The 27994-nt window shown below is 39.5% G+C and overlaps 1 protein-coding gene across 1 annotated transcript; it reads right to left on the bottom strand.

The window, feature by feature from the left end:
- LOC126194605 (protein FAM8A1) lies at positions 1 to 27994 on the bottom strand. Its single transcript, XM_049932778.1, has 4 exons — positions 27459 to 27994; positions 19408 to 19525; positions 813 to 942; positions 1 to 649 (listed from the first exon to the last, which is right to left on the bottom strand). Exons 1-4 carry the CDS (start codon positions 27835 to 27837, stop codon positions 338 to 340), a joined length of 939 nt encoding a protein of 312 aa, XP_049788735.1. The 5' UTR covers positions 27838 to 27994; the 3' UTR covers positions 1 to 337.

The following is a 27994-nucleotide window of genomic DNA, read 5'->3' as shown; positions in this document are numbered from 1 at the left end:
TGTCAGAGAACCAAAAATATTTTAATAATATTTTCAAACTTTACAACTCTTTAATATTAAAGTCATTTTCTGTATTGAGAAAATATAAATATCGATTTACAATGTATATACACTCCGAAAGTCTGGTTGCTGTGTGTGTGTGTGTGTGTGTGTGTGTGTGTGTGTGTGTGTGTGTTTTAATGCAGAGAAGAATAAGGCAAGATGGCAAATAATACTAAAAGGTAAAGATCAGTAGGATGAGAAAAAGGAGTGGGTCACTGGGAATAATAGGGAGTCACAGAGAAGGAAATAAGGAACATGAGGATATGGTCATTAAAGTATACATGGGCAGAATTCTTTAATTTCTAGCTGGTGGAGCATCTTCTACAACAAGTGTTCTGCAAATTATGTCATATCCAGTTCTGTTGTGCCTAAAAAGAAAGAGCACAAAGCACACTGGAAACAAGACAGCTAAAATCAAATTTTTTATTAAAGACCTGGCAAAAGCCCAAAACATGCCTGGATCAGTGCCTGGTGTAACCAAAACAATATCAGGACGACCCTCAACATCTGTTACCCTTTCACACAAAACAACACGAATTCCTAGCACAGCCTTTCCTGGAGTTGCACCTCCCATACGGGGTCCTATGCCTCTCCTTATCCAAAAGGCCTATAAAACAAAGAGAGAAATTATATTTCTGTATAAGGGTAAGACATTTATAAATACACTTAATTTCCTACCCTTTCATTAATTTTTGATGATGACATTTTTAGCCATATTTCTAAGTAAACTGATGACATGAAACACAAATAATTAACTATGTGATATTTACCTCAAAAAGACAGACCACAAGTCTGTGTATCATTTCAAGCAGTAAGATTTCAGATGTCATTTCAACAGCAACTTTGTAGTCCATTTTAACATTTCTGTTCAGTAGATCAAAGTCGTACTTCTCAAGGTCTCTGGAAAAATTGTAATAATTAACAGGTTAGTTATTTTTACATAAATCAACAATGGTTCACATTGACACTGACTACTGTAAGCTAAAGGAAAAAGAAGTGACAAAATGGAATCAACACCACCTTATAAGTATGAGAGAGACACACGAAGATCAGGCTACAAGCTAAAGTATAAGTAAGGATTCTTCCATTTGCACTTCATAAAGTGAGTAGCCTGTCCAGAATAGTGGTTATAGTCCACTGGCTGATTACAATCCCTTCAAAAGCCAATCTACAAAAGAGATTGCTTGTAAAACTGTTGCGCATTTCATCCTGCAGTGCTGTTCAAGGGTTTGGGACACACCAAACAGGACCAACAGGGCATGCTGAACATACAGCACAAAAGTCAACAGCTTTTTGACTAATGGGACAGCATTAAGGAAATGCTCAGAAAATTGACCTGGCAAATGCTTCAAGATACAGGCTACGTTCCTGCAAAAGCCTGCTAACAAACTTCCATGAACACAATTAAATGAAGAGTTAAGGAACATACTATGGTCTTGCCCATTTGTTCTCGTAGCATGTAGAGACATGTAAGCATTCATTCTTCCCACACTCCATATGTGAATGGAATGGAAAGAGATCCCAATACATGGTACTGCAGGAAGTATCCTGGCATGCACTTCACATTGGTTTGCAGAGTGCAGATACAGATGTAAGAATATGGACGTAGATGTAGACAGATGAATGACGCTTTCGATTTGGGGAACACGAAAAATTCCAAGGGACACAGGCCTGGCAAGTAAGATGGGTAATAACTGCTGTACAAGAAAGGCAGTGTGTGGCTGGGATTTGTTATAGAACAGGGCCCAGTTACTTTGTTTGGTATATTGGGTGCGTATCCATTCAAGGTGTCTCACGACAAATTCCTACTTCTGTGCTATTATTCGCAGTGTCACATGACAATCCTGGGAAAAATATTCCTTCACTTTGCATATATTATTCAGAATGCAAGCAGTTGCAGACCGCCCAGTTCGGGGAGGAGTCTCCCATGGCATCTCATCTTTGTAGGAAATGTTTAAACCACTTGTAAACACACTTCAAAGGAGTCTCTTTCAGCATATTCAAAATGGAATTTTCACTCTGCAGCAGTTTCTGCACTGATATGAAACTTCTTGGCAGTGCCAGACTTCCAAACTGCGTTCCGACTTCAAATCTCGGTCACCACACAGTTTTAATCTCCCAGGAAGTTTCAACAGCATATTCGTTAACTGATCTATTTTGAATATTGACCACATGCACTATCTTTTCATTCTGCAATGTACTGTTTACACACAAAAAGCACACTCGCAGTGGCTATGCTCAGGAACTTAATAAGACTTGTCCAGCATGGGATCTGGTGGTGGCACACCTTTAAGACTGTGAGCACTGTGACATCATTCACCGACAGAGGTTTTATGCCTAAACCTCATGCACTTAAATCATTTCATACATGAAAGAAAACTGGGTTTGACATGACACCTATAAATCATGACCTTAACTTCCTTGCGTAAAAGATTTCCATCACAGGTGAGGCTGAAAGGTCCAATGTCAATCCTATTATCCTCAGGCCCTATTGGAATACAACAAACAAAATATACTTCATACTGCTCGCGGTTAGGATGCAGTTCATCTGTTAATAGCATTAAGTCTCAATAGAAGATGAGACTTTGATTTCTGTTGTGTTTGTTATGAGGCAATATGGTAACTGGTATATCCCCAACCTTGTCCTCAGTCTTGAAGTCAAGTGCCTGTGTCTGATTACCATTCACAGTTTTGATCAACAGATATCTAGTTCTCATGTTCTCTATTACATCTGTTTTTCCAATCCATGGACCGTATCAAGAAGTGGATGAACTATCTACCTCCATTTCTTCTTGCCTGGCTCCCATCTTGTGTTGTGGCCTACGATGGAAATACCATGGAGTTTTGAGTCTCTTTCTACCTGCTGAGCCAGCATGTAGGCTCAGCCGCCTGTAAGGGTAAGTTTATCAGTTTCATTGCAGATCACCTACTCTACTGCCACTCACTCTGATCAGAGGTCCTCCCAGTAGCACACTGACCATAGCAAAGGCTACCTGGCATAGTAGCCTTTGCTCGGAGTTCTGATGCACCAGATCTGATGAGACACCTACTCCTCAGTATACACTGATACGCCAAAACATTGTAACCACTGCCTGAGACACTGGATGCTGCCCGGTGGTGTTGCGGGCACATGGCACAGTAAGAAAAGGATGACAGCAGAGCAGACACAGATGGGGTATCACCCTAGCAAAGATATTGGCTGCAAATGGGGAAATCCATTGAGATAAGCGATTTTGACAAAGGGCAGATTATTATTACACAGAGCTTGTGAATGAGTATCTCAAAAATGGTGATGTTGGTTGAATGCTCATGTGCTAATGGCGTGAGCATCTACGGAAAGAGGTAGAAGGACAATGAAACTACAACTAGGAGCTCAATGGCTGGACGGCCACGACTCTTCACAGAACATGGGGTTCTGAGGCTTGTCTGCTCCGTAGAATAGGATAGATGGTGATACCTGGCATCTGCACCAAAGAGCACAATGCTGATGCACGCACTAGTGTTTTGGAGCATACCGTTCATCGTACATTGTTGAACATGTAGCTCCGCAGCAGACCTCCTCTATGTGTTCGCATGTTGACCCAACAACATCGTCAATTATGACTGCAGTTGGCACGGGACCATCAAGATTCAAGTGTTGATCAGTGGAAACATGTCAGCTCTTTGGGTGTATCACATTTTTCGTATACTAGGCTGCTGGTTGTCTCCACAAATGCTGTCACTGAGGTGAATGGCAGCTCAAAATGTGCAGCGCATCACAGGTGCATGCTGGTGGAATCAGTGTTATGCTATGGGAGACATTCTCCTGTGCTTGTGTGAGACTTGTGGTAGCAATTGAAGACATGCTGACAGCTGCGAACCACCTTTATTTCTTCATGCTTGATGTCTTTCCCAACAGTAATGTCATCTTTCTGCAGTATAATTGTCTATGTCTTAGAGCCAGATCAAGGAACATTTTAGTGAACTCCTATTGATACCTTGACAAATGAATTCACCTGATTTAAAGCCATCTGGGTCCTATTAGACACACACAAATCAGCGGCCTGTTATATACGTGAATTGCATGACCTGTGCGTAGACATCTAATGCCACATATCTTCACAAACCTTCCAACCAACTGTTGCATCCCTGATACACAGAATCCATGCTGTATTTTGTTCCAAAGATGGATAAACAAGTTATTAAGTCGGTGGTCATAATGTTTTGGTTCATTAGTGTACATGAGGAGTTCACAACTCAGGCATCATCAGAGAAATCACTGCATTGTCAGTGAGAGATAACCATTATGGTAAATGATGAGCCCCCCATGACAGATTGTCTACTACACTAAATTTTGAGTGCGAACATATATCCACTCTCATAACAGGTGCAGGGGATCACAACACATGACGGATAGATTATACATCATGTAAGACATCCTTCCCAAAAGGGGCTGAACTTCTGTGATATTTAGACAAGTGGAACAAAAAAAGTTGGACATGTCGTGATGTGAGCTAAAACTAACAGTTTTCCTGATAACAGCTAACTTGTCAATGTGAAAGCTTGACTAGGTATAAGACTTCTTTTAGTCACCTCTTAAAACAGGCAGGAGCTACATGGGTTTATTCTAGCCTCTGGCACCACAGGACTATAGATGAAATTTCCATTTTGGATACCAGTACTCCTAGTCTAAATTCTACTTTCCAACATTCTTTTACAAAAAAATAAATATTGAGAGGGAGAGAGAAAACAAGAAAAGTTTAGTGAATCTATAAATATGTATGTTCCAGAACGTTCAGCAAAATGATCCATTGCAACTTGGTAACATTTCTCAAAGTGAAATACTTCCACACATCAATCACATTTTTTAAAAATATTTAAGGATATAATTTTTTTCTCTTTTCTCCAGAACAAAGTGATTTCTTGTTGTCTTGTCTGACTGATCCACCAATTTACTTGTACAGGTTATTTCAAATGCTTTGGCAATCAGAACTGTCACAACAGACAGTGGTTCCAGTAATGCGAACAATGAGTGTTGTGATCAGCTTAAACAGTAAGTCTCATTCTCCATTTCATTGGTTTCCAGAAAGTATATATTTTCAAGTACATATGAATGACATCATTAATTTGACTATTTCTATACCACATCCAGCAAGAAAATCTTCTTAATGTCTGAAAAGGTGTTTCTTAATTTATTCATCCCACTTTATGAATTTATTATGACAAAGCATTTGCATATGGGTTCTTTTTTTTAACATTAAGGAAAAGGACCAACATATTGTTCTTCACAGTGTTTTAACTTAAAGAAATTACAAGAAATTTATACTAATGGGACATCTGGATCAGTCACAAAGCATCTGAAGTATTCCATATCTATTTTTAAGCTTTCCGCATTCTGTTCAAAATATCTTTGTGCATAGTATTAGTTGACGAGGCAGCACTACCTAAGTACTGCAAGTTGTTGACAAACTCTCTGTCTTCATTTCCAGTTTTTAGATGGACTGATGAAGAATTTCTATTCAACACAAATCTTACTGTCTTGGTTGTCTGATTTAGAGATCACCGCCATACATTCTTCATTCCAGAGATCTAGTTTAGCATGTTTTGACCCCATATCATTCTAGCATCAGTGATGACTAGATTACTGGGAAGTGCACTCTCTCTTCTGACGGATTTTCGAATTTCATCTGTTACTAATGTATGAGTGGTGACAGACAATTTCCTTGTTAGAACTTACTCTTCATTTCAAAACAATCTGATCTCCTCTGGATCAGTATACCACCCTTGGTCTCATCACAGCATTGTCAAACTCTTGTAATGATACTCTCAGACACTTTCTTATGCTTTTCAGTATATAAGGTTGGTACATAAATTTATAGCATTTTTGTTTTGCATGTAGGTATTCTAGTTGCTACCAGATACTGGAGTTCACATATCGTCATTTTGTCATTTGGAGATAATGAGTGGAGCTGTGGACACTAGAAAATGGAGTGTCAAGTGTAGAAATCAGAACATTTCTGACATATTCTTTTGTTTGAGCTCAATAGAGGGGTGAAAGCAGTGGAGCCACCCACAAAATGGAGATAATGCTATTGGACAGTGAATGGTAAGAAAATGGTTTTCTCATTTTAAGGAGGATTGTTTTGACATCAATGTTTAGGAAGACATTTGAGGTTTGACAAAGATTGTTTAAACACATTAATCCACAATAATCCCTGTCTGTGTACTTGAGGACGGGCAAATGTGGTGAACTGTGATCATTCTACCACCGTGGAATATTTGCATCCAATGGGGAAGGTTAAAAAATCTGATGCAAGTGAATTGCAAGCTCTAAGCCAAAATCATAAAAATCAGCAAGTGGTCATATGTGCATCTCTGCAAGCTCTTCATCATCAATTGGCTCATGAACAACACCGACCATTCTTATGCTGTATTGTTACTAGTGACGAGAAATGGTGCCTTTATGGTAGCATAAGGGAAAGAAATGAATGGTTGACCCCCAAAAAACGCAGCAACTCCCCATCCCAAGACCTGCACGCATAACACCGACACAAAAGATGTTTCACAGGTTAGAATGGCGATGGTGTGTGTACCGCGAATTGCTTCTCTGAGGTGTAACCATCACTGCTGACATTTATTGTTACCAAGTGAGACATCTTGCAGACGCAATCCAAGGATAACAACCAGGACACCTGCATTCAGTGATGCTACTTCATGATAATGCCTGCCCACATAGTGCTAGACTGACAAAAAACACTACACAGGAGTTGAATTGGGTAATCATTCTGTACCCACCTTACTCATCTTATCTTGTGATCTCAGATTTTCACCTTTTCTCCTCTCTCCCACCTTCAAGCAACTTCCTTTCCAGATGAAAATTCACTCCAAACATGGTTTACGCTGTCTGGTCTCCTTCCCCAAACCAACCAACCAACCAACCATGGTTTGACAAGTTCACCGCCTCAAATCCATGTGACTTCTACAGTAGAAAGTTGCCCCAGCACTGGCAGACTGTTCTAAGCAGTGCAGGAGAATATATTATGGTTGACTGAAGTCTCTGTTAGCATTTGTTGTATTTACTAAAATTGTCGAAATACGCTATGAACTTATGCATCAACCTAATATTTTCACGAGGAACATGGTTACATGCCTTTTTAGTATCCACAAAGACAGTTATGAGTAGCTGAATTTTCTGTCAGTGCTTGGCGGAACATGATAACAATATTAAATTGGAAGCATTTCCTCATATTCTTTGAAACTATGTTTATATGATCACGAACTGGCTTCCGCCTTGTAGATCACCTTCAGTGGCAACTGAATGTCACAAGCTCAGTTAAAATTACATGTGACTTACACAGACATTATTTACACAGAAGTGACGTGTAGAGCGTTTTGCGTAGGAAAACTTCACTTTTTGCCACGCAGAAATAATTCCATTAATTAAAAGAGGAAACAAAGTTTTTTATGTGAAGATACATGTAACAACTGATAAAAAATAATGGTGATTTTATAACTTTAATCTAATACTTATAATTAAAACTTAATTTAACAGTAAGGAAAAAGGAAATCTGAGTTTGGCCATTTAATACTAAGCTGACATTCTGTGTCATATGCTTGTTGAATTCCAGCATTTCCAGTAGTGTCATCTTTTTGCTTTTCACAAGAGAATAAAAAATTTCAAATTTAGATTAAAATTATAAATTCAACTTTATTCTTGATCATTTGTTACATGTATCTCTACAAAAAAATTTATTTCCTTTTGAGTTAATGCAACTATTTCTGTGTGACAAAAAATGTAATTTTTTCCAAAACATGCAATTTTTGTTTCTTCTGTAAAACTAATATCTGTGTAAAGTGCACATTATCTTATCTGTGTTTGCGACATTCAGTTGTCGTCTGAAGGTGGCCTAAGAAGCCGAAACCTGGGTCAAGATCAAATAAATATACTTTTTCCAACATTAGGAAGTGTTTCCTACTTATTATTAAAATATAAGCATTTTATTTTTCTTCCATTATTCCTCATAAAGCATAATTGTGGTAAATATGATGTCATGAGGTCTAAAACTATGCTGTCTTTCCTCAAGCATAAGTTCAATAGACCTCAAGCATAAGTTAAACAGGTTTTTCCTACTCGGTTCTCACATGGAGGCAAAGTTACACCTTCGTAGTTGAGTGTCTCTTCCTATCACCCTCTTGAATAGTGAGATGAAGATTCCCTGTTTTCAATCATTGCTTATTGCATTTTATTTCCACACAGACATTGCCGGCCAATGCTTCCAAGTGCCTTGATTGGGTACACACTGCAAGCTGCCTTTTCTCCGGCTTATTACTGTCTTTTTCACTCAAACTGCCTGTCTTTATACCCTCACATTCATGCAGCCTACCAAAAAGATATTATGCCCTTTACAGTTCAATAGATTGTTCAAGCATGTTTGAAATTAATTTACTATCAGGGTCTCTCTTCTTGTCGCTTCACCATTAGGAATTCTACTAATGGGATACATTTTTTATTAATTCTTCTTTCCATAAAGTTGCTCTCCTGTTTTACATGAGATCCCTTCCTTCTGGTTTGATACACGACCCTCTCTACACAGGTGCTCTTCATGCCACTCATTCCACAAGACTATTACTTCAGATTTTTGTGTTTGGCTCTGTTGCTCATATACTTTATCCTCGGTGCATACTATAGTCACTTTCACAGTTTTCTGTTCTTCATCTAACAATTGCAACTCTTCTCTCAGCAACAATTTGTGGGCCTCTTCTCTGATTTTTTTTGCTTTGTGCTTGGTTCAGTGATGGCCTTACACACAGGCCCAGTAAATGTTCTCATTCTGCATTTCTGTTTCCCATTCCATAAAAACCAAATCTACATTCATACCCCTTCAGTCTGCATCAACTGTTATAATACTCTCTTCCAAGTCATTTCAGGATGGGCTTTTTCGTTATTTTAGCATCTTAGTTAAGGGGCAAATGCTAGGACATTCACGTTCACTGTAGACCTATCTAGTTCCTCTGAAGTCCATGAATAAATTGGTTATCCTTTTACTAACAAATTCAAACCTATGGAGTAAAAATCCCACCCTGTTCTTCAATAATGCTTGGTTTGCAGACCAACAAAGCCCATAGTCCAACCAGAAACTTAAGTTTACTGATCTTCTTCCATTAGGTTTCACTAAACTATAAAATCCGAGTTTTGCAACTAAATTACGTGTAAAGGAGACAATTCACCAGAAAGCTAAAGCATAGGGACATTGACAGGCACAAAAAAGAATGAAGACTTTGCTAGCTTTCAGATAAATCATTTAATGAGCTGGAGTACACATGCCCGCATGCATGCATGCGCGCGCGCGCGCACACACACACACACACACACACGGTAAATTATAGCGAAAAGGTTTGTGTGTGTGTGGGGGGGGGGCAGGGGGGGAGGGAAGGAGGGGAGTGCATGCACATCTGCGTACTCTAGCTCATAGCAGAACTTATCCGAAAGCTAGCAAACTAGCAAAATTGTCATTCTTTTCTTATGCTGTCAATGACTTAATGCTTCTGCTAACCAGTGAATGTGTTCTTTACATTTAAATTATTTACATTCAGCTAGAACTTTCCTTATATTTAGCTCAAACTTTTCTTTGTTACAAGAGTCAACCAATACTTAAGTTTTGTGTCTTATTTAATGTTCCCGGCCTCAATTTTAGTCACTTTTAAATCTGGTGGTTGGTATTGCATTAAGCTGTTGACCATCATTCAGATCATGATGTGTGTGTGTGTGTGTGTGTGTGTGTGTGTGTGTGTGTGTGTGTGTGCTTTTATTTCTTAATTTTACATTCAATGTTTTTTTTAGTCTTGAAAGTCCATTTTTATCCACAGTCTATTGGGTGGAGACCTGATCAATGGGTACCATATAGTGCTTAGTTGCTACTTTTCATCTTTTAACAGCTGAAGTGCAACACAAAAAGCTTGAACCCATTATCACAATGGTATTGCTAGAAAAACACTAGCAACACATTACTGCACATCATAACAAAATTGTTGTGCCCTACTGCACACTAAAATTGTTTGGAAGGAGAGCCAAGAGAAGTCTAACAAGTAAAGGCAGAAACTCACCTTATTGTTGAGTCATTGATAGACACATAGTAAGGTCGAAAAATGTTGCTATCCTTCAGGTATAAAAGAACATACACACAGATCCACAGATAAATTGTACCAGTCAACTATATTGTGCTGACACTGCTGCTGAAATGCAATCACAGCACAATTTAGTCTGCTACGACTATAGAGCTGTGCACATGTGTGTGTGTTCTGTTATCTTTGAAAAAGGATTCGTCTGAAAGTTCAGCAAAATTTAATATGGTATAGAAAGTTCTGGCAGGATATAAACAATTTAGGAGAAAGGGCAACAACTTGAATTAGAGGCATTGGGTCGTTGGTACGCAAAACCCCTTTCTCTCCCCAGACACACATATAGCTACAGTGAGCCAGTTGCATACACAATGGTGGAAATGCAATTCAGCAGGCTAATTGTGGCGAGGGGTTGTTTTGGGTGAATTGGGCGAGGAGAGAAAAGAGAGGGGAGGTGGAGGGCTGGGGAAGTGTGGGTGAGGACTTGGAGGGAGACAGAAAGTCTATGACATAGGAATATGGAAGGGAGAGGCTGCAGGTATATGGGCTCAGAATGTAACATAGGAGCACTGGAACCAGTGATTTCTTGCAGAAGATGATGACGTGAGGGAGGGGCTAGTGAGGGGTGACAGAGCAGAGGCAAGGGAGACTGTGGGACAGAGGAATGGGGTGCAGGGGCTGAGCAGCGACTGAGGCCAGGAGGACTACGAAATGAAGAACATGTTGCAAAGTAACTCCCACCATATATGCAGTTCATAAAGGCTGATAGTGTGGGGAGGAGACGGATCCAGGTGAGACGGTTTGTGGAACAGCCACTGAACTCCAGCATGTTGTGCTCGGCACTAAACGGTGTATTTTATCACTGGATGCACAACTCTGCTCTCGGCTGCATTCTAACACTGGCCATTCATTATGGTGTACAGCTAGTTGGTGGTCATGCTCACATATAATGCTGCAAAGAAATTGCAGCAGAGCTGGTATATGACATGGTTGGTTGGTTTATTTCAACTTTGGCACTGTTTCTTATGGGATAGGAAAAGCCTGTGACAAGAGTAGAGTAGGATGTAGCGTGTGAGTGAATCAGAAAGATGTTGTAACTGTGTCTTAAATAGGGATATGTGACAAGGGGTTAGGAGAGGGACTGGCGTAGGCATGGACCAGAATATTGTGTAGGCTGGATGGACAGTGGAATATCATTATAGGAAGAATGGGAAGGATTAATGGTAGAATGTCCCTCGTTTCACATTGCCAAAATTATCATTCTTGTTTATGTACCTATTTATGACTCAATGCACAGTTAGATGGTGAGTTGTTACCTTTAATCAGCTTATTAGTTATATTCCACCGAGGAACTTTCTTTGCCATATTTTCAGCCTCATAACCTTTAAAAATGTCAATGTTTACAGAGAATAATCGTTCATGGACATGTGTAATCCATTACAGTATTAATGCACTGATACCACCGACATCTCAGTGATTCAACACACATAGTGCCTGATTAACTTTTTAAATGACCATGATGTAATACTGGTATTTCACTTTCATTACTTGGCCTTGATTAAGCAAAGCTTCTATGTGAATGAACCAGTGTGTTCCTCCTTAGCACATGATATTCACATTGCATGGACAACATGTCTTTGTTTATGTACACTGAGTGGAGATACTAATAGGGGTTTGACAAAACTTCACATCTGATATTGTTCACAAGATATCCTGCAGAACAATCCTCCCTAGGCCATCCATAATCAGGGGCTTTCGTTACGAATTACATCAACAATAGAATTCATTTGACAGCACCATTACAACTTTGTGTTACTGCACCAACATGATCTCCATGAAATGAATTTATCAGAGTTATAGACAGTTCACAGGATCCCAATAGACACTGCCAAAAAGGTTCATCACAAAATTTGTACTGTATTCATTAGGAGTACCCACCCAATAAAAAATATACTAGACCATACTCTTTGAGTTTTGCCACATTTGTGAGATTGAAAATACAGGATGGGGCAAATAAAAGTGACCTGGACAAGTCTATACGACTGAATGTGAATGTATGCATATAACCGCAGCTTGTGACGTGCACATCATGTGTGTGCCCGCCATGTGATCCACACCGGTTCAGAGTGGAGTGTGGGCTGTGTCAGTGTGAGTGGAACAGTGCAAAGGGGACGCAGATACTCACATGGAGCAGCAGGTGTTCGTTGTGGAAAGTTACTTGACAACAATGTCATGGAATTAGTGTAGTCAGTTGTTTGCTGAGAAGTTTAAATGTGTCAAAGTGTCAGCACAGAGTGCCATGTAACGCTTAGTCCAAAAATGGAGCCAGACAGGATCTGTTTTGAAAAGTCAAAAAACATTTCGAAACATGTCTGCAAACCAGAAAATGTAGCTGCAGTTCACCAGAAAATGGTTTAGAGTCTTACTAAATCAACCCGCCACCTATCACAAGGTACCAGTCCATCACATTGATCAGGATGAATACTCCACCTGAACTTGCATGTGCATCCCTACTGAGTGTCTGTAGTTCATACATTAAAATCAGCAGATGCTCCACAGCACCTCCAGCTTTGTGAGTGGCTGTTTACTGAGCTAACAATGAATGGCTTTGACATGGATCTGTTTGTTACGTTTAATAAAGCCTGGTTCCACCTGAGAGGTTATGTCAACTCACAGAATCACAGGTTCTGAGCAGCAGAGAATCTGCGTAATTTCCACAATACACTAATGCATGATCAGAAGCTTTGGTTTGGTGTGCAACACCTGCATGTCACATTGCTGGACCCATCTTCTTTATTGGACCCTTCTTCTTTCATCAGATGCTGACTTCGGGTCATTACATTGCCAACATTTTGAAACTATTTGTGGTTAATGAAGGTGGAAAAGACCTACAGTTATTTCGAACAAAGTGGAGCAACTGCCAACACAGCCAGCCAAACCATGGAGCACATTTACACACTCTTCACAAGTGACAGAACTGTTAGCAGAGGTCAGCCTTAGCTGACCACCCAGGTCACCTGATCTGTCAGTATGTGATTACTTTGTGCGGGGAGCCCTCAAGTTTAAGCTGTATCGCAACATCACTCACAGGCTTGAAGAACTGCAGCTGGCCTTTTTGGATGAGACTGCAGTAATTCCAGCAGTCAAGCTTTGATCTGCCTTCAGCAACTTGCTGAACAGGGCCCAAAAGTGCCAAGAGATGAATGGTGGTCACTTTCAACATCTGATTTAGTCAGGTGAGTACTGTATTTCCTTTTCTCTGCTATATTTCTTTGTACTCTAGAATCCTGTTCTCCAGGCCACTTTTATTTTTCACAATGTCCCACCAAATGTTTTACAGTACCCTTGAATTCTATCTAAGAAAAGATATATTTGTGCATGGAGAGGAGGAAACAGAAGTTATTCCTCTTTCTCACTGCTTTTGCTCGTGGGGTTGGTGAGGGTCATAGGAACACAGTTGCCATGTGTGAGCATGAAAGCTTACACCTACGTAATTCTGGAAGGCATAAAATCTGCTGGAACACATGGTGTACAGTACTATGGTACATATGTATACTTTGACCAAAACAGCCTTCTAGTAAACAATAATATATTCTCCAGAAGGAATTTTCACTCTGCAGCAGAGTGGCATTTATTGGAAACTTACTGGCAGATTAGAACTGTGAGCTGGACCAGGACTCAAACCTGGTAGCTTTGTTTTGATGGGCAAGTGTTTTACAGACTGAGCTATCCAAGCACGATTCTTGATCCACCTTCACAGACTCACTTTCACCAGTACCTCATCTCCTACCTTCCAAACTTTACACAAGTCCTACTGCATATTTTGCAGGAGTAACACTCCTGGAAGAAAAGGTATTGTGGAGATGCTGCTTCGAAACAGTCTAGGACCATGCTGAGAACTTGTCTGCAGAAGGAAAAGGTCCCAGGTTTAAGTCTTGGTCCAGTACACAGTTTTGCCAGGAAGTTTCAGTAAAATTGCCTGTTTTAAACAAGAATGGGTACTGTGTTTTAAGTTGAGTGCGAGAATCAAATACTGGTACTATTTGTAATTAATAAGAAGCACATACCAGTCACCCACAGACAGGAAAAGACCAACTAATACAAAGAAGACACACAGAGTAAGAAACAACCCAAAATTCAAAATGGACGAACATTCAAGTTCCTTGATACTAATGAGGTAGATGAAGACCAAAAAATGCTGACTAGATGGAAAAAAATTAGTTTAGTCACAAATTTTTGTACAGTGGTAGGGTGGAGTGCCATGAACAGCGTACTAAAAGTCCTGACCAGTGTGGTGCGAATGTCAGGGTGTGGGTGCGTTGGCGGGCATTTAAAGGTCTTGTTTTTATTTCTTCTTGCTATCATGAAAACCGCAGCTCCTAACGAAAATGTTTCTCAACACAAAATTGAAGCGCATTAAATTTCCTATAAAAATATCCTTTTCATTTTTCCTTTTGGTCTAATAGCTTCCACACTGCGGGGGATGGAAAAATTGCAGATTATTAAAGATAGTGAACATTTCATTGGTACAAAATTAATGTACATTTAAAATTGTCAAGGCTTTTGTGGCATTCTGTCTCGTTTCCTTCAGGAAATATTCGTTTCATGATTTTTGTGGCATTTAGCCAGCAGGAGTGGCTGGCTTTGTCAAAGCTGCACCCTACATTGCTGGTAGCAGCCTGGTACTGAGCCCGCAGCTGTTGATTGTAGGTACCTGGTGTGCCAATACCTGAGAATTTTCCTGTGGTCATTACTGCTGTGGTTCTCTCTTGCAGGATCTGTTCACCTTGAGACTTCCCTCTTTTTTGTTAAAGCTACTGTCATGTTTGTGGATTTCTATAGCTTCCCTGAACAAGCAGATGTGATTGCTGTTCTCTACAGTAAGAACTTCTGTGTCAGCAAATTTTATTGTGTGGTTGGTCTCACACAGTGTGTGCTCCACCATGGCTGATATCTCCACAGGTCCCAACCTGCAATCCCACTTATGTTCTGTGATCCTGGTCTTGACTGATTGTCCAGTCAGTCCAACATAGAGTTTTCCACCAGTACAATGTATGCTGCATATTCATGACATTGTAAGTGGGTACCTTTTCTCCGTTACTGTCAGTTTATACATAGTCTCTACACCATGTCTGTGCAATGTACAGCACAGAAAAGGTCTCAGCGCCATCAATGGAGGGTGAAACTTTGACAATGTCAGCACTCACGCTGATGAAGTGTTAGAAAAATAAAAAAAAAAAACAAATGGCAGCCAAGGAGCCCGAGAGAGTGAGCAGGCAATTTGTTAAATATGTAGTTAAATAACATTGGTTAAGAACAAATATTGAATGCTTATACCACATGTAAGTGCAGTAGAACTGTATTAAGGGATAATGTGTTACTGAGTGTAACAGGGCATAAAGGTGGAGGTGGAGGTTGGAAGCATGAGGGAAGGTGTGTTGCCAGGTTGTGATCATGCACTTCCCTGCTTTAGATAACTGCAAAATGAAGAGCGAGCAGGCAATTCTCCATTCTGTCTTCTGCACGATGACACAAAAAGCACCAACAGGCTGCTCCGCAAAGTTATACCAACCCTTCCGCAGCTTGCCTTATGAATCGCTGGTAACGCAGTGACAGACATGCCTGGGATGTTTACTTTCACAAAGTGGATTAACACTAGATGAAATACAGATATGAATTACTAATAATACAAACACAAGAAAAGCATATAGCCAGATTCTACATAAAGCTCTGCACTGTTCTATACTGCTGCAGGGGAAATCCATTCTTAGTCATCCTGTACGGCAGTTTCCTGCCAAGAAAAGGTGACTTCCTAGACCATGAGCACTTTAGAAATGGACTATATTCCCCAGCATTTCTGTCCACTTCTCTTATGTAAGTATTCAACATAATTTCACTGAGCTCGTGTTTATGTAGTAGAGATATTGTCAGTTTATTAAGTGAATACTTACAGTTGTTAAGGGAGCTTTTATGTAAAATACATTCCTATAAGCAATGAGTGAGAAGTACTTAATTTGCAAGTGTGATGTTGGCAGTGACCTATGTAGTGTTTGTGGGATAGACTCTGGAAAGGTAGATGTGGCACCTTGCTGCTGGTGTCATTAATAGCATACTATACAGCCATGTAGTTACTTGGTGATGAATTAATGAATGACCAAAATGTTACAGCACTTCTCTCACTATTCATTATGTTACTGGTAGACTGCATAAATCTGTTCCACTCAGGAATTGCTGGTATTTATAGAATGGGTTGCACTGAGTGCATGCAAGGGAAACCTTACAAGTCATGCATCAATATCTCTGATGGGATAGGACTACCATTTTTAAATCTAGAAAAGTAATCTGCTGTAATGCATTCTTTACTATTGTTGAAATATCAGAAATTCAATAACACCTACATGTCCTACTTATGTTGCAAAGGGGGCCCATTTAAACCCTCACACTGTTAAAAGTATTCCAGACACTGGTATTGGAAACAGTAAACCCACTACTGTCGAATATATATTATGTATGTTACACATGGAACAGGCTCTTCAGTGCGGTAGACAGTTTACAGCTCCAGCCGTTGAGCTTTCACAAGTGCTCCAGCCGTTGAGCTTTTATACATAACAGCACTGAATAGCCTGAAAATAACTCCACTGCACAAACATGAGCTCTGTGCAGTTATTTTGCCTACTCACATTAAATAACTGGACAGAAAATGCTGGGGATGTATAGTCAGTCTGTAAACTGAAAAGTGAGCAGCGCTCCGGATGTCTTCCACGGGAGAATGCTACAGCTGCTTTACAGCTTGAATAAGAATCAGTTTACCTCTAACACTGTAGAACAATTGTAGGAATTTATGTAGATTCTGTCCATATGAGCTCTGTGCATCTTAGTATTACTAATAATTCACATTGGACTCCATGTAGTGTTAATGCGCTTTGGGGAAAATAAACATCTCTTGTGCATGTCTGCACACAGCATCAACAGTGAACTATAAGGTAAGCTGCAGAAGGGCTGGCATAACTTTGTGAAACATCCTATAGTTGCCTTTTGTGAAATCGTGCAGTAGAGAGAATGGGGAATTGTCTGCTTGTTCTTTGTTTTGCAGATCTGTGAAGGGAGGAACTGCATGACCACAATCCAGTGACTTTACCTTCCCTCACACCTCTAACTTCCACCCCTGCCTTTCCACCGTGTTACACCAGAACACAATTTACCCCTTAATATGGCCCTACAGCACTTTGATATGATACAAACATTTAATATTTGTTCTTAACTCACAGTATTTAACAACATACATTAATTTTATACTGCTGAAACACTATCTTTAATAATTTGTGAGTTTCCCATCCCCTAAGATGCTGAAAGTATTAGTCCTGGAGGAAAAATGAATAGGACATTTTTGTAGCAAATTTAATGTAGCTGAATTTTATAACAGGAATCATTTTTGCTAGAAGCCACAGTCTTCAAGATATTTAAGAAAGACAAATAAATGTGACCCCCCCCCCCCCCAATATACCACTAGTCAGGATTTTTAGTAGGTTAGTCAATAAACCCCCAACCCCACCTCCCCACCACTCCTATTTTCCTTTCATTGACTGTACTATAATTGACAGGTCATGATGACACTTTAATTGGAAAGAAATCAGAGTGTAAGAAGAGTCAAGAGATAAACGAGACACGAGAAAGATAAAATAAGCGTGAATGTTGGGGGAGATATAATATGATAAACAAAGCTGAATCATGAACAATATACTAAGAGATAAAAGAAAGATAGATTGAAACAAGGGAGGGCACTTGGAATATTTAAAAGGAAAGCTGAATCATGATCAAGATGTCAACACAGAATGCACTTGGAGAAGTGAAGGAATGGATGTTAATGAAGAAAATGGAGAACAGAAAAGTTGATGCATTAAAACATTGTATATTGTGAGAGCAAAATATTTGCTGGAGAGCAATAATGCACATTTGGACTTCAGAAATCTGTGTTTAGGTCAAAACACACTTTGTCCAACATTTTTCCAGTGAGTAGATTCCATCCCTGAAGTAATGCTCTCAAAAGTCTGCAGAATATCTACCTACAGCTGCCAAAATACTGTAATCAAAACATTTTCTAGCCACAGATTTGGGAATTGGGGGAAGTCAGAGTGTGCCAAATCTTGCAAACAGAATGGATATTCAATTCATATTTAAATCCCTTGGTTTCTCCATTGAAAAATACTTTTATAGACTACACAAATTATTTTTTCCATCCACTCCCCTTCTCACATGGGTCACCAAGTTTGTCCACAACACTTTACCAGTATTCATTACTCATTACTTTAAATTCCCAAAAAAGTCTTGTCAGAATATTTGTTTCAGGTGTTATCAACTTAACTTCTTTGTACAGCGCCACAAATTGCTTTGTTTGCTATTGTGTTACTCGTATGAAGTGGTAGACCCATGCCTAATTCATGCTTACATATTATAACACCACTACAGTCATCGTCTTTTTTAATGGTTCAAACATTGCGGGAATTATGTTTTCACATTTGCTCGCAAGTAAGACTAACTAAGCCATTCTCTGTCAATCTGATCAATCTCAATTTGTAAAATAATTATTTTACTTTTGAAGGGCAGGTAACATTCAGATGCAATTGTGACAGAGTCTAGCAAACAGGTGCACAGAAAAACTAAACTGAGAAGACACAAAATACGTTTAAGAAAATAGACCCACCCTCTTATGACTTGTATTAAACTGTTCCTTCAAAAACAGGAAAAAGGTTATGTATATAGTGATAAATAAAAAACATTTTCTGTCTCCTACCACAACTCTATGTATATTGTGGTCAGAAATGAATAATGCAGCTACTACAAGATGTGTATAGTCATGGTACTGCTTCCAAATAATGGAATAGGATGTAAATTTGCCATACTTCTGCTGACTGTTGAGAGGAACGTCATATAGTAACTGTGTGTGCCTGGTATCTTGAGACTAAGAAAAAAGCACAGCACAAGGAGGTAATATGAAACTTTTCCTTGGCTCAGAGAATTCCCTGTCTCATGTTACATTATAGTGTTTGACACCCATTATAGCATTACAAAGACTCAGTCACATTTAGCTCCTCGATAAAGGATGTACCAATAAGTGGGTTAGTTTTCCAATTGACATTAAACTTCAGAAAAATGTCTTACTGTTCTTAGCTGCTATTTGCTTGCCTGTGACACTTACATTGATGTATGCTTATTTTAGCTTACAAAATAGCACATCACAAATTTATATGCATTTTAGTTCTCACTCACATAATGTCAAAATCCACAGCAACAAAAGTAATAGCTAATCTTACAAATAATAGTATGACAAAGTCCAAGAGCTCAGCAATTATCCTCTTCCACACAGCAGGTATTTTGTACACGATTCCTGAAAAAAGAAAGTGCAAATTACTTCCACTTTCACAGAGTACACAACAATGTCGTCCATTGGGTAAGCTTTGTTTCACACTTCCTGCCTGATTTTTATGAAATCATATTCTTCTTAAACAAAGAAATTAACACAAACATAAAACAGAGACATACCAACATCAGCTGTGTCTATCGACCTGTCAGCGCCTTCGTTTGGTAAGTCACATCATCTTTGTTTTTATACATGTATATGCACGCACACAGTGTCTGGAATGAAGGCAGTGCTATTTTGTATTTTGCAAAGCAATGTCGGCAGTTCTCACTATCCTATATGGTTAGTCAATGGCTAGTTTTAAGTATGTAGTACAAGAGCAGCAGACAGACTATGTGTTTCATGGCAATAAGATGAAGTAACTGTGGCACAACTGATGCGAATACTGCCTCCAAATGCACAATGTAATCAGGAACACAACTGTTCTGTCATAATCTCAATAATCAAAAGATATTTGCCATAACAATAAAAATGATTTGTTGGCACAATAAACACATCCTAAGTCATTATTCAGTAAATGTAACAAAATTTTTCTTACATCAGTAACTATATAGCTGAGCTTTCTCTAATTACATCATAACTCTAACATAGCCTTTTCTCATAAGATGACATTTGATTGCCCTTCCAGCTCACAAAGAGCCTATCAGTTTTCACCCCAACCTGAAACTACATATCAGTCAGTCAGCATAACTTTCATCCCAAAAATAACCACCTGGCATGTCATAACTTTTTATCACATCACATCATTCATTGGCTTTGCTAACTCACAACAAAATATCTTCTACCCTAACCTACACTTCAGTCCGTCCTAAACATCAGTCTGGCACCATAACCCTCCTATGAAAGTAGTTGAGAAAAAATATGGAACCTGTGGAGTTTAAGGAAAGCTTTCAAGACCAAACATGACCCTGGGATAATCTGGTACAAATACTGACTGATTCTCATTTTGGAACTTTTATTGCTTTCCAAGACAACTAAACCCTATTTTTCCACTAGCAACAGATTAATATTCACTATATCATTCTCAAAGAAACTAATTGGTGAGAACACATTAAGTGATAAAATTATGTACACAGTTCCAATCTAAACACAGTATGTGTAATGAATCAGTATTTGTACAAATAATGCCATGAAAAATTTTTTTCTAAAGAGAAAATATATTAAAATAGTAACAGAAGGCCTTTTCTGACTTGTCAACTCCCTTTCTACAAATAATCTTCTCATGTCTACAAACCTAATCTGTTGCTTGTCTTTAACAGTTATTCTCTGGAGACGACATTAATATGATGCTTTTAAGAGTGAAAAGGCAAGGCCTAGATTTTAAAACATTTTCATCCTCAATCAAAAAAGATGGATAAGTTAGGGAAAGTTGGGAAGAGTGAGCAGGCACCCAGACCCGATGTTGCGAAGGTAAATTCAAGCACATTCTCCTTTTGATGTGGGCTATTTCCTTCTCATTTCAACTTGCTGTGCCTTTGTTGTTCTGGGATTCTAGAAACTTTCCTAATATTTTTGTGTTTCACCTGTTTTCCTCTGATCTTTAATCTTTCTTTTCTGGATGAAAGAAAAATTGGTTCTAACAGTTTCTATGTGTGCCAGTCTTGGGTGCAACTTCATAATTCACATACAAGTTGTGATGTCTTTTTGGTGACTTTTCCCTTTCAGATGTGTAAATGTATGTTATGAGAATGGAAAAAGTGATCAATTATGCAACTGTTGTTATTGATTACAAGGGTAGATTAGAGGATTTTTTAAATTATATTCATTGTGGATGACGAACTGCGACTGTAATTTAAATTGGCAATTTGTCTGATAATAAACATGCAACTGGTCACTTTTGTTACGATTTATTCAACCATGAACACGTTTTTGAGCAACTGCAGGCTCATCATCATATGGAGATGTTACAAGAACATTATACTGTGGACCAAGTGTAGCCAGATGTTGTGCTGGTGCTGCTGGCTAGGCTCCTGACATGAAAAATGTGTTTGTTTTTGGTTCGCAGAATTTGTCACATATACATGGGGTGGACAAAAATATGAAAACATCATGGAAACACAGCACATTACCATGAATAATGTGGTGTAAGAAACTTGTTGCCATTCAAAACAGCTTTCAGTCATCTCAGAATCGATAAATAGATGCCGTTTATGGTTTTCAAGTGAGTCTTATATTATTCTACCTACGAAAAGTGGAAAGTTCAGGAAATGATGGTGGAGGTGGGTAGCACTCACACACCCTTCTATCGAAAGTATACCACAAGGGATCAGTAATACTTAGATCCAGTAACTGTGGAGGCTTGGGGTGATGAGACAATTCAACCTCGTGCTCACAAAACCAGTTCTGGAAGATTCCAACCTATGTGAACATGAGACCTTTCTTCTTTGAACGACGCATCATCATTGGGGATCAAACAGTGTAGCATGGGATGGACACGATCAACCAAACTGGCCACATAATCTTTGGCAGTATTGCAAGATTTCAGAGTAACCATGGGGGCCAAACAATACCATGATATGGCTGCCAACATCATCACTGAAATCCTGCCCAAGTTTCACTCTTGGGACATAAGCTCTGCCAGAAGTTTGAAGCTTACACAAGACCCGTGTGACCAAGTGACTTTATTCTGCTGCTGTGTGGTCCACGTTTAATGGCTTTGGCACGTGGTTTCCCATTACAGACATTTGCATTATTGACAAGTGGTTTTGGAATTCCAGCTTGCCCTACAGTTCCCAGCTTATGGGTTTCTCTTTGTGTTGCTTTGTTGCTGGCAGGGTTTGTGGATAAAACATTCATTTCTGGGGTGACGTACCCAACTACTGTCCTCTTACTTTTTGCCAAAATCCTCTTCAATGATTGTTCATTGCACTCACTCAACACACACTTTCATCTGCACTGTGACGTAGTGGATGATGTTTTTCGGCTTTACCTGTATGTGGTATTAAATCTTCAATATGGTGGCTCTTAAAACACCAAATGCTTCAGCTAACTTGACTATGGAAACACTCACCACTTGAGCACCAATGATTTACCCAAATTAGAGTTCATTCTCAATACACAGAACACTGTTCTTGTGCTTGCAACATGCTGAGGGCATTGCACAGGTGCTGTTCATTGCCAAATACAACAACTCAGTCTGCATAGTTGGCTAGTGTCTGCATTTATGTTCAAGCATGCATTTCTCATGATGCTTCCATATTTTTGTCCAACCCCTGTAGTGTATCTATTATCTTATATATTTTTCATAAGACCCCAAGTGTTAAAATTTAGAGTCTGTTGCAGTGCTAAGCATACTGTCTCACCAATGTCGTATCACTGTGCTTTGGCTAGTAGAACAGATTTTGGTGATTCCATGACGCTATTCTTTAAATATATTGAAGGCGAGCAGTAACATTTACAGAAAGTGATTCCTGAGATATAATCACTGCATTATAAACTTCTTAAAAATGTTTTATATCACCTAGGCTACATATTTCTCAACACGTATGGATCTAGATTAAGGGGAGCAGGGAGTGAAAGAATCAGCCTAAGAAATTACAAAATACGCTACTGAAAAATGAAAAACTAACACCTTGATGCAAGTGACTAAGGCATGTCACATTGGTACTGGACATTACGAGAGGGCAGTTAATGCAATGGTCAAATGTGCACCAGTGCAAACAAACCAGGATCTGTGTTATCAGCCATGGAATGTCACAAGCTCTACAGCAGTTGTTCACCTCTAAGAGCCAGCATCAGCCAGTTTGCCATGGCATATGGAGCTCTGTCTGTGTCTGCAGCATTGTTACTATGCCGTGACAGTGAGGACGCGAACCACTTGTGCAACTGACGTAGTTTGAGAGACAGCGTATAGTGGTTCTGCAGAAGGTTGGTTGGTCATAGCATAGAACTGCGTTACACGTGAGACGAGAGGTTCGCACGGCTCATTGATATTGTCGCCAGTGATTAGCAGAAGGTGCACATGCCTGTCAGCCTGGACCTGGACTGTGGCGATGCACAGATGCATGCCACGACTGTTGACTTATTACAAAGCATCGTATGAGACTGCACCACAACTCCATAACAAATTAGGGACACTGTTGCTCAAGCAGTATCTGTGAGTAACATTTGCAATCAGCTCTGTGAAGCAGGGCTACAATCCTGCGATGCTATTAGATGGATCTCCCACTCACACCCCAACACTGTGCAGTCTGCCTCCAGTAGTGTTGCAATAGGCACTTATGGAAGCATGAATGGGAACTTGTCATCTTCAGTGATAAAAGTCGCTTCTGCCTCAGTGCCAGTGATAGTCGTATGTGTGCGTGATGTTATGCAGGTGAGCACCAACATCCAGAGTGTATATGACAGAGGCATTCATGGTCAACACTAGTGACACAATGTAGGGAGCCATATCTTACGATGGCCACTCTCCTCTGGTGGTCACACAGAGGGTACATTAAACAGTACACAGTACACCTAAAACATCATTCAACCCTTCATCCTACTGTTAGTTTACCAACAAGGCTATGTGCTTTTTCAATGCGACAATACACGTCTACATGTAACCCATGCCACCCAACTTGCTATCAAGTAACCTGGCCAGCATGATCCCAAATCGGTTCCCACTGAGTAAGTTTGGGATTGGATGAAACGTTACTTTGCACGGTCTGCAAGACTGGCAGGAAATCTGGCCCAGCTGAGGCACCAATTGGAAATTGCAAGGCAGACCATTCCGTAAGACTACATCTGTCACCTCTACGATGATCTCCATGACAGAATTGCAGCTTGCATTTCTGCAAAAGGAGGGTGTGCAAAGTACCAGTGCTGACCCAGTTGTTTGTACTCAGACACATATTGTTCTTACAGTGTTATCATTTGTTGTATATGCCCTCACGACTATGTCAACAAAATTTTCCTCTACTGGGTCAATGAATTCATGGTATTCCTTTTCCATTTGAGTAACTTTACTGTGGGGGTGAGGGGGAATTAAATAAAAGGATCTGTTCAAAACATCACACCTGCAAAATTAAAACCAGTTGCTCGGTAAATTTCATTAATGATGCTCCACCCCATGCACTGTAACATGCTTGTTGATCTCCTCAGCACAGAGTCCCAAAGGGGGCCGAGGTGTTGCTGCTCAACCCTCCCCGCACTTTGACAGTAGTCCTCCCTGTGTCATATATTACATCAGGAGGATTTCTGTAATAATGCAGTGCAAGTTTCAAATGGTCCCAGGAATCCTCAACAGATTTTGTATAACCAATTACCGCAGGTCAATCCATTTACCTGATTCCCGCATCCCGAAGAAAGGTATTCATGAGTTGCAAAGTGTGCTCATACATTATTGCCTTGAAAGGTGAACCTATTGCTAAAATGTTGACTGTAGAGCTGAACAATAGTTTGGCAGACCCTGTCCCAATACTGCAACAGCCTTTGAGCTTGAAATAGCAATGAGAGGCGCCCTACATTTGTACACGATACCAGTCGCAAGCATGACTGACCCCCATCCTTGCTAAGTTCCTGGGACTGAATGCTTGGCGTGTGTCAGCATCTGATCACATCTACACTCTTCTATAAAGATAATCAGTCTTCAGATAAATGCTGCACAATTCACAAAAGAGAATCCAATGCCACAGGTGTTCCTTAGCACACTTCCTTCATGTACCATGGTGGGTAGAGGGTGATGAATTTTTGTTTGTAATAGACACTGATAGGGCAAAACGATCATTGACGATGGTCAACACAAGCTTCCCAGTTGCCTCCACAGACAGCACAGTTCTAGTATTAATTTTAGTTTCCAATTCCTACACTCAGCTTTGAGCCGCACCATCATGTGATATCATAAGTTTACAATGAGAAAGATATGTGGCCTGCTATTAAATGTTACCTGAGGCTGCCTTCGTAACTAATGTAAACTAGGCTATATTGTTTATTTTGAACATGCTGTGATTTCTGGTGGCGTAGTTAGGGAGGAACTTAACAGCAAAGTTTAAATTGCTGCAAGTGCTAGGAGTAATATCCATATTTATACACTGGTTCCCACAAACATCTGGCTTTTTTTTTTCCAAATGTGGCACGATTTCTGATGGTGGGGTTAGATAGGAACCTAAAAGTACAGATGACACTGTTACAAGTGAAAAAAGCAGCAATCATATTTATAAACTTAGTTCTGACAAATTTTTGACTTCTTTTATGATAATTTTTGGTATCACTATTGTCTAGTTTAGCTATACAACTCAATTCTATCAGATGAGTCCAACTTAAGTCATTTTTCAGAATTTCCCATTAGATGCGTAGTGCGATTTGTTTTAATACAATAAAACACTCTATGTACATGAACTATATTGCTCAAATCCAGTTGTCAGTTCCATGGTTTCTCCCCCTCCAGATTTTTCATTAGGTGTGCAGTGCAAATTTCTTTTAGGAATTTAATTTCTTTAGTATCAGCAACATGTCATCTTTAATCACCAGTCTCACTTCTGTGTTGGAGGCAATACCCACCAGGTCCGGGTCTGGAGGCGCACTGACGAGTGTCCAGAAGAGCTGTTTGTGGTATCTCTGCACACTTCCAGCCAATATGGTGTGATGGTGAGTGGAACACTATCCCATTGCATCCGTTTACTATTAGTGTTCCTTACGGGCTCTGTGACGCCAGTATGGAACATGAAGATATTGCAACTGGTGGCTCTGCCATTCATGATGACCTGCACCCTATTACTTATATTGCTGTCACCTCCCGAGTGTGCCTTGTAGCTGTGGATATTCTGCCTCGGACAACTTCAACCATCATGGAATGGGATGTCACAGGACCACATCCAATACCTGTACCACTTCACGCTTGCCACCTTGTCACTTGTATTCATAACCATGACTATTGGAGACCATATTAATAGATGTTTTGTGGTCGCGTAGCACAACAAATTTTGATTCTTCAAAGCTGAAAGTGTAACCACTTCATATGTGTGGTATCATCAACCTGCCTGCCAACAATGATTGCAATTTGCTGTTTTTCTCTATGTGCAGAAATACAGATAAAACAAATACATTGAATTAAGTCACATTTTAACAAGAAAAGAAGCTCATATATCTAACAAGCAACAAAAATCTCAGAACAACTCCGACGAACTGAAGAACACACTGACATATAACCAAGAGTGTCTGGCACAGTATTAATTCTCTATAACACACGCTCCCAATTAAAAAAAAAAATAAAGGGAAAAGAGGGAGAGGGAATGCAAATTATCAGATCATGTAAACAACTGATGCATTAACTCTAATCTTCACAACAAATCTTACATGGAACTTACGGAAAACCTTTTCATTATGAATATTATCCTGCTTTTCATTCTTGATGTTTACAATACTAACAAAACAATCAGCAAATAACAGTAATCCAACACACACCTGGCTGTTTCTTCAAATGATAGCTTCGAGTGTACTTCGGTGATTTGCTTAATGTCAGAAGTACAGTAAAGGAATAGTGTCTTATGTCAACAGTGCCAAACCAATACAAATTGTATTAACACATTTCATTTTAAATACTCAGACTCCGTCAAACTAGAAATGAATATATTAACTTGGCTACAGCTAATTATGAACATAACATAAAAAGACGCACAAAGCACCAGGATGTAATACATATATTTTTTTCACAGGGGTAAACCATAACAAACTTCCGAAATTTTGGACAAGGCGAAAGGGTGCTAAATAACAAGGTAGGTACCGGCCATAATAATAGGACTGTTGGAAGGAAATACATGTGATGAATTGTGTCACCATCGTCTTATAGTAGTAATATTGGACATTAAGGAGGCATTGAAATGACACTCTTAGCATAATACTACGGAAAACAAAACAAAATTTTACGACTAAGGCATAGTCTTTAATGTCATAGGTAAATTGTAAAGGCGTAAAATCTTACCTTCTTGAAGATTGGCCTGTTCCCTTCGTTGACTCTGTACATTTGGGCCAAATCGATGTCTGACGCCTTCATTCGCTTGCTGCCCTTGCAGATAGGGGGGAGGAGTAATAAACTGAAACACTCCTGCCCCTGGTATACCAGTGGCGGTATTAACACTTGATGTCAGATTATTCGTGGCTGCATTTGGCATTAACTGATTACACATTAAAATATACGGAAATGACGCCGCGAAACTCTGCATCACATATACGTCTTGGAGCCATTTTTCTAAAGCTGCAAAATATTCCTCACGTGTTTTACACACTAACCCTTTCCCTAGCATTTGGTTTGTTGCGCTGTCATTTGGTTTATCACTGGATGAATTTGAGTTTTCCACCATTTTCGTAATTTATTTGCACTTGTTTACATGCACTTCTAATCAACAAAGAACTTAACATGTCTCAACTTCCAATCTTTCAGATAGTGACTACATTCAGCATGTTTTGCAATCGTTTTTATCTTTGGCGTCGTAAGGTCGATCGACACTACACAGAATG

This window comes from Schistocerca nitens, chromosome 1 (genome assembly GCF_023898315.1).
Source record: "Schistocerca nitens isolate TAMUIC-IGC-003100 chromosome 1, iqSchNite1.1, whole genome shotgun sequence".
NCBI lineage: Eukaryota > Metazoa > Arthropoda > Insecta > Orthoptera > Acrididae > Schistocerca > Schistocerca nitens.
This window is presented reverse-complemented; position numbering and strand designations above follow the sequence as displayed.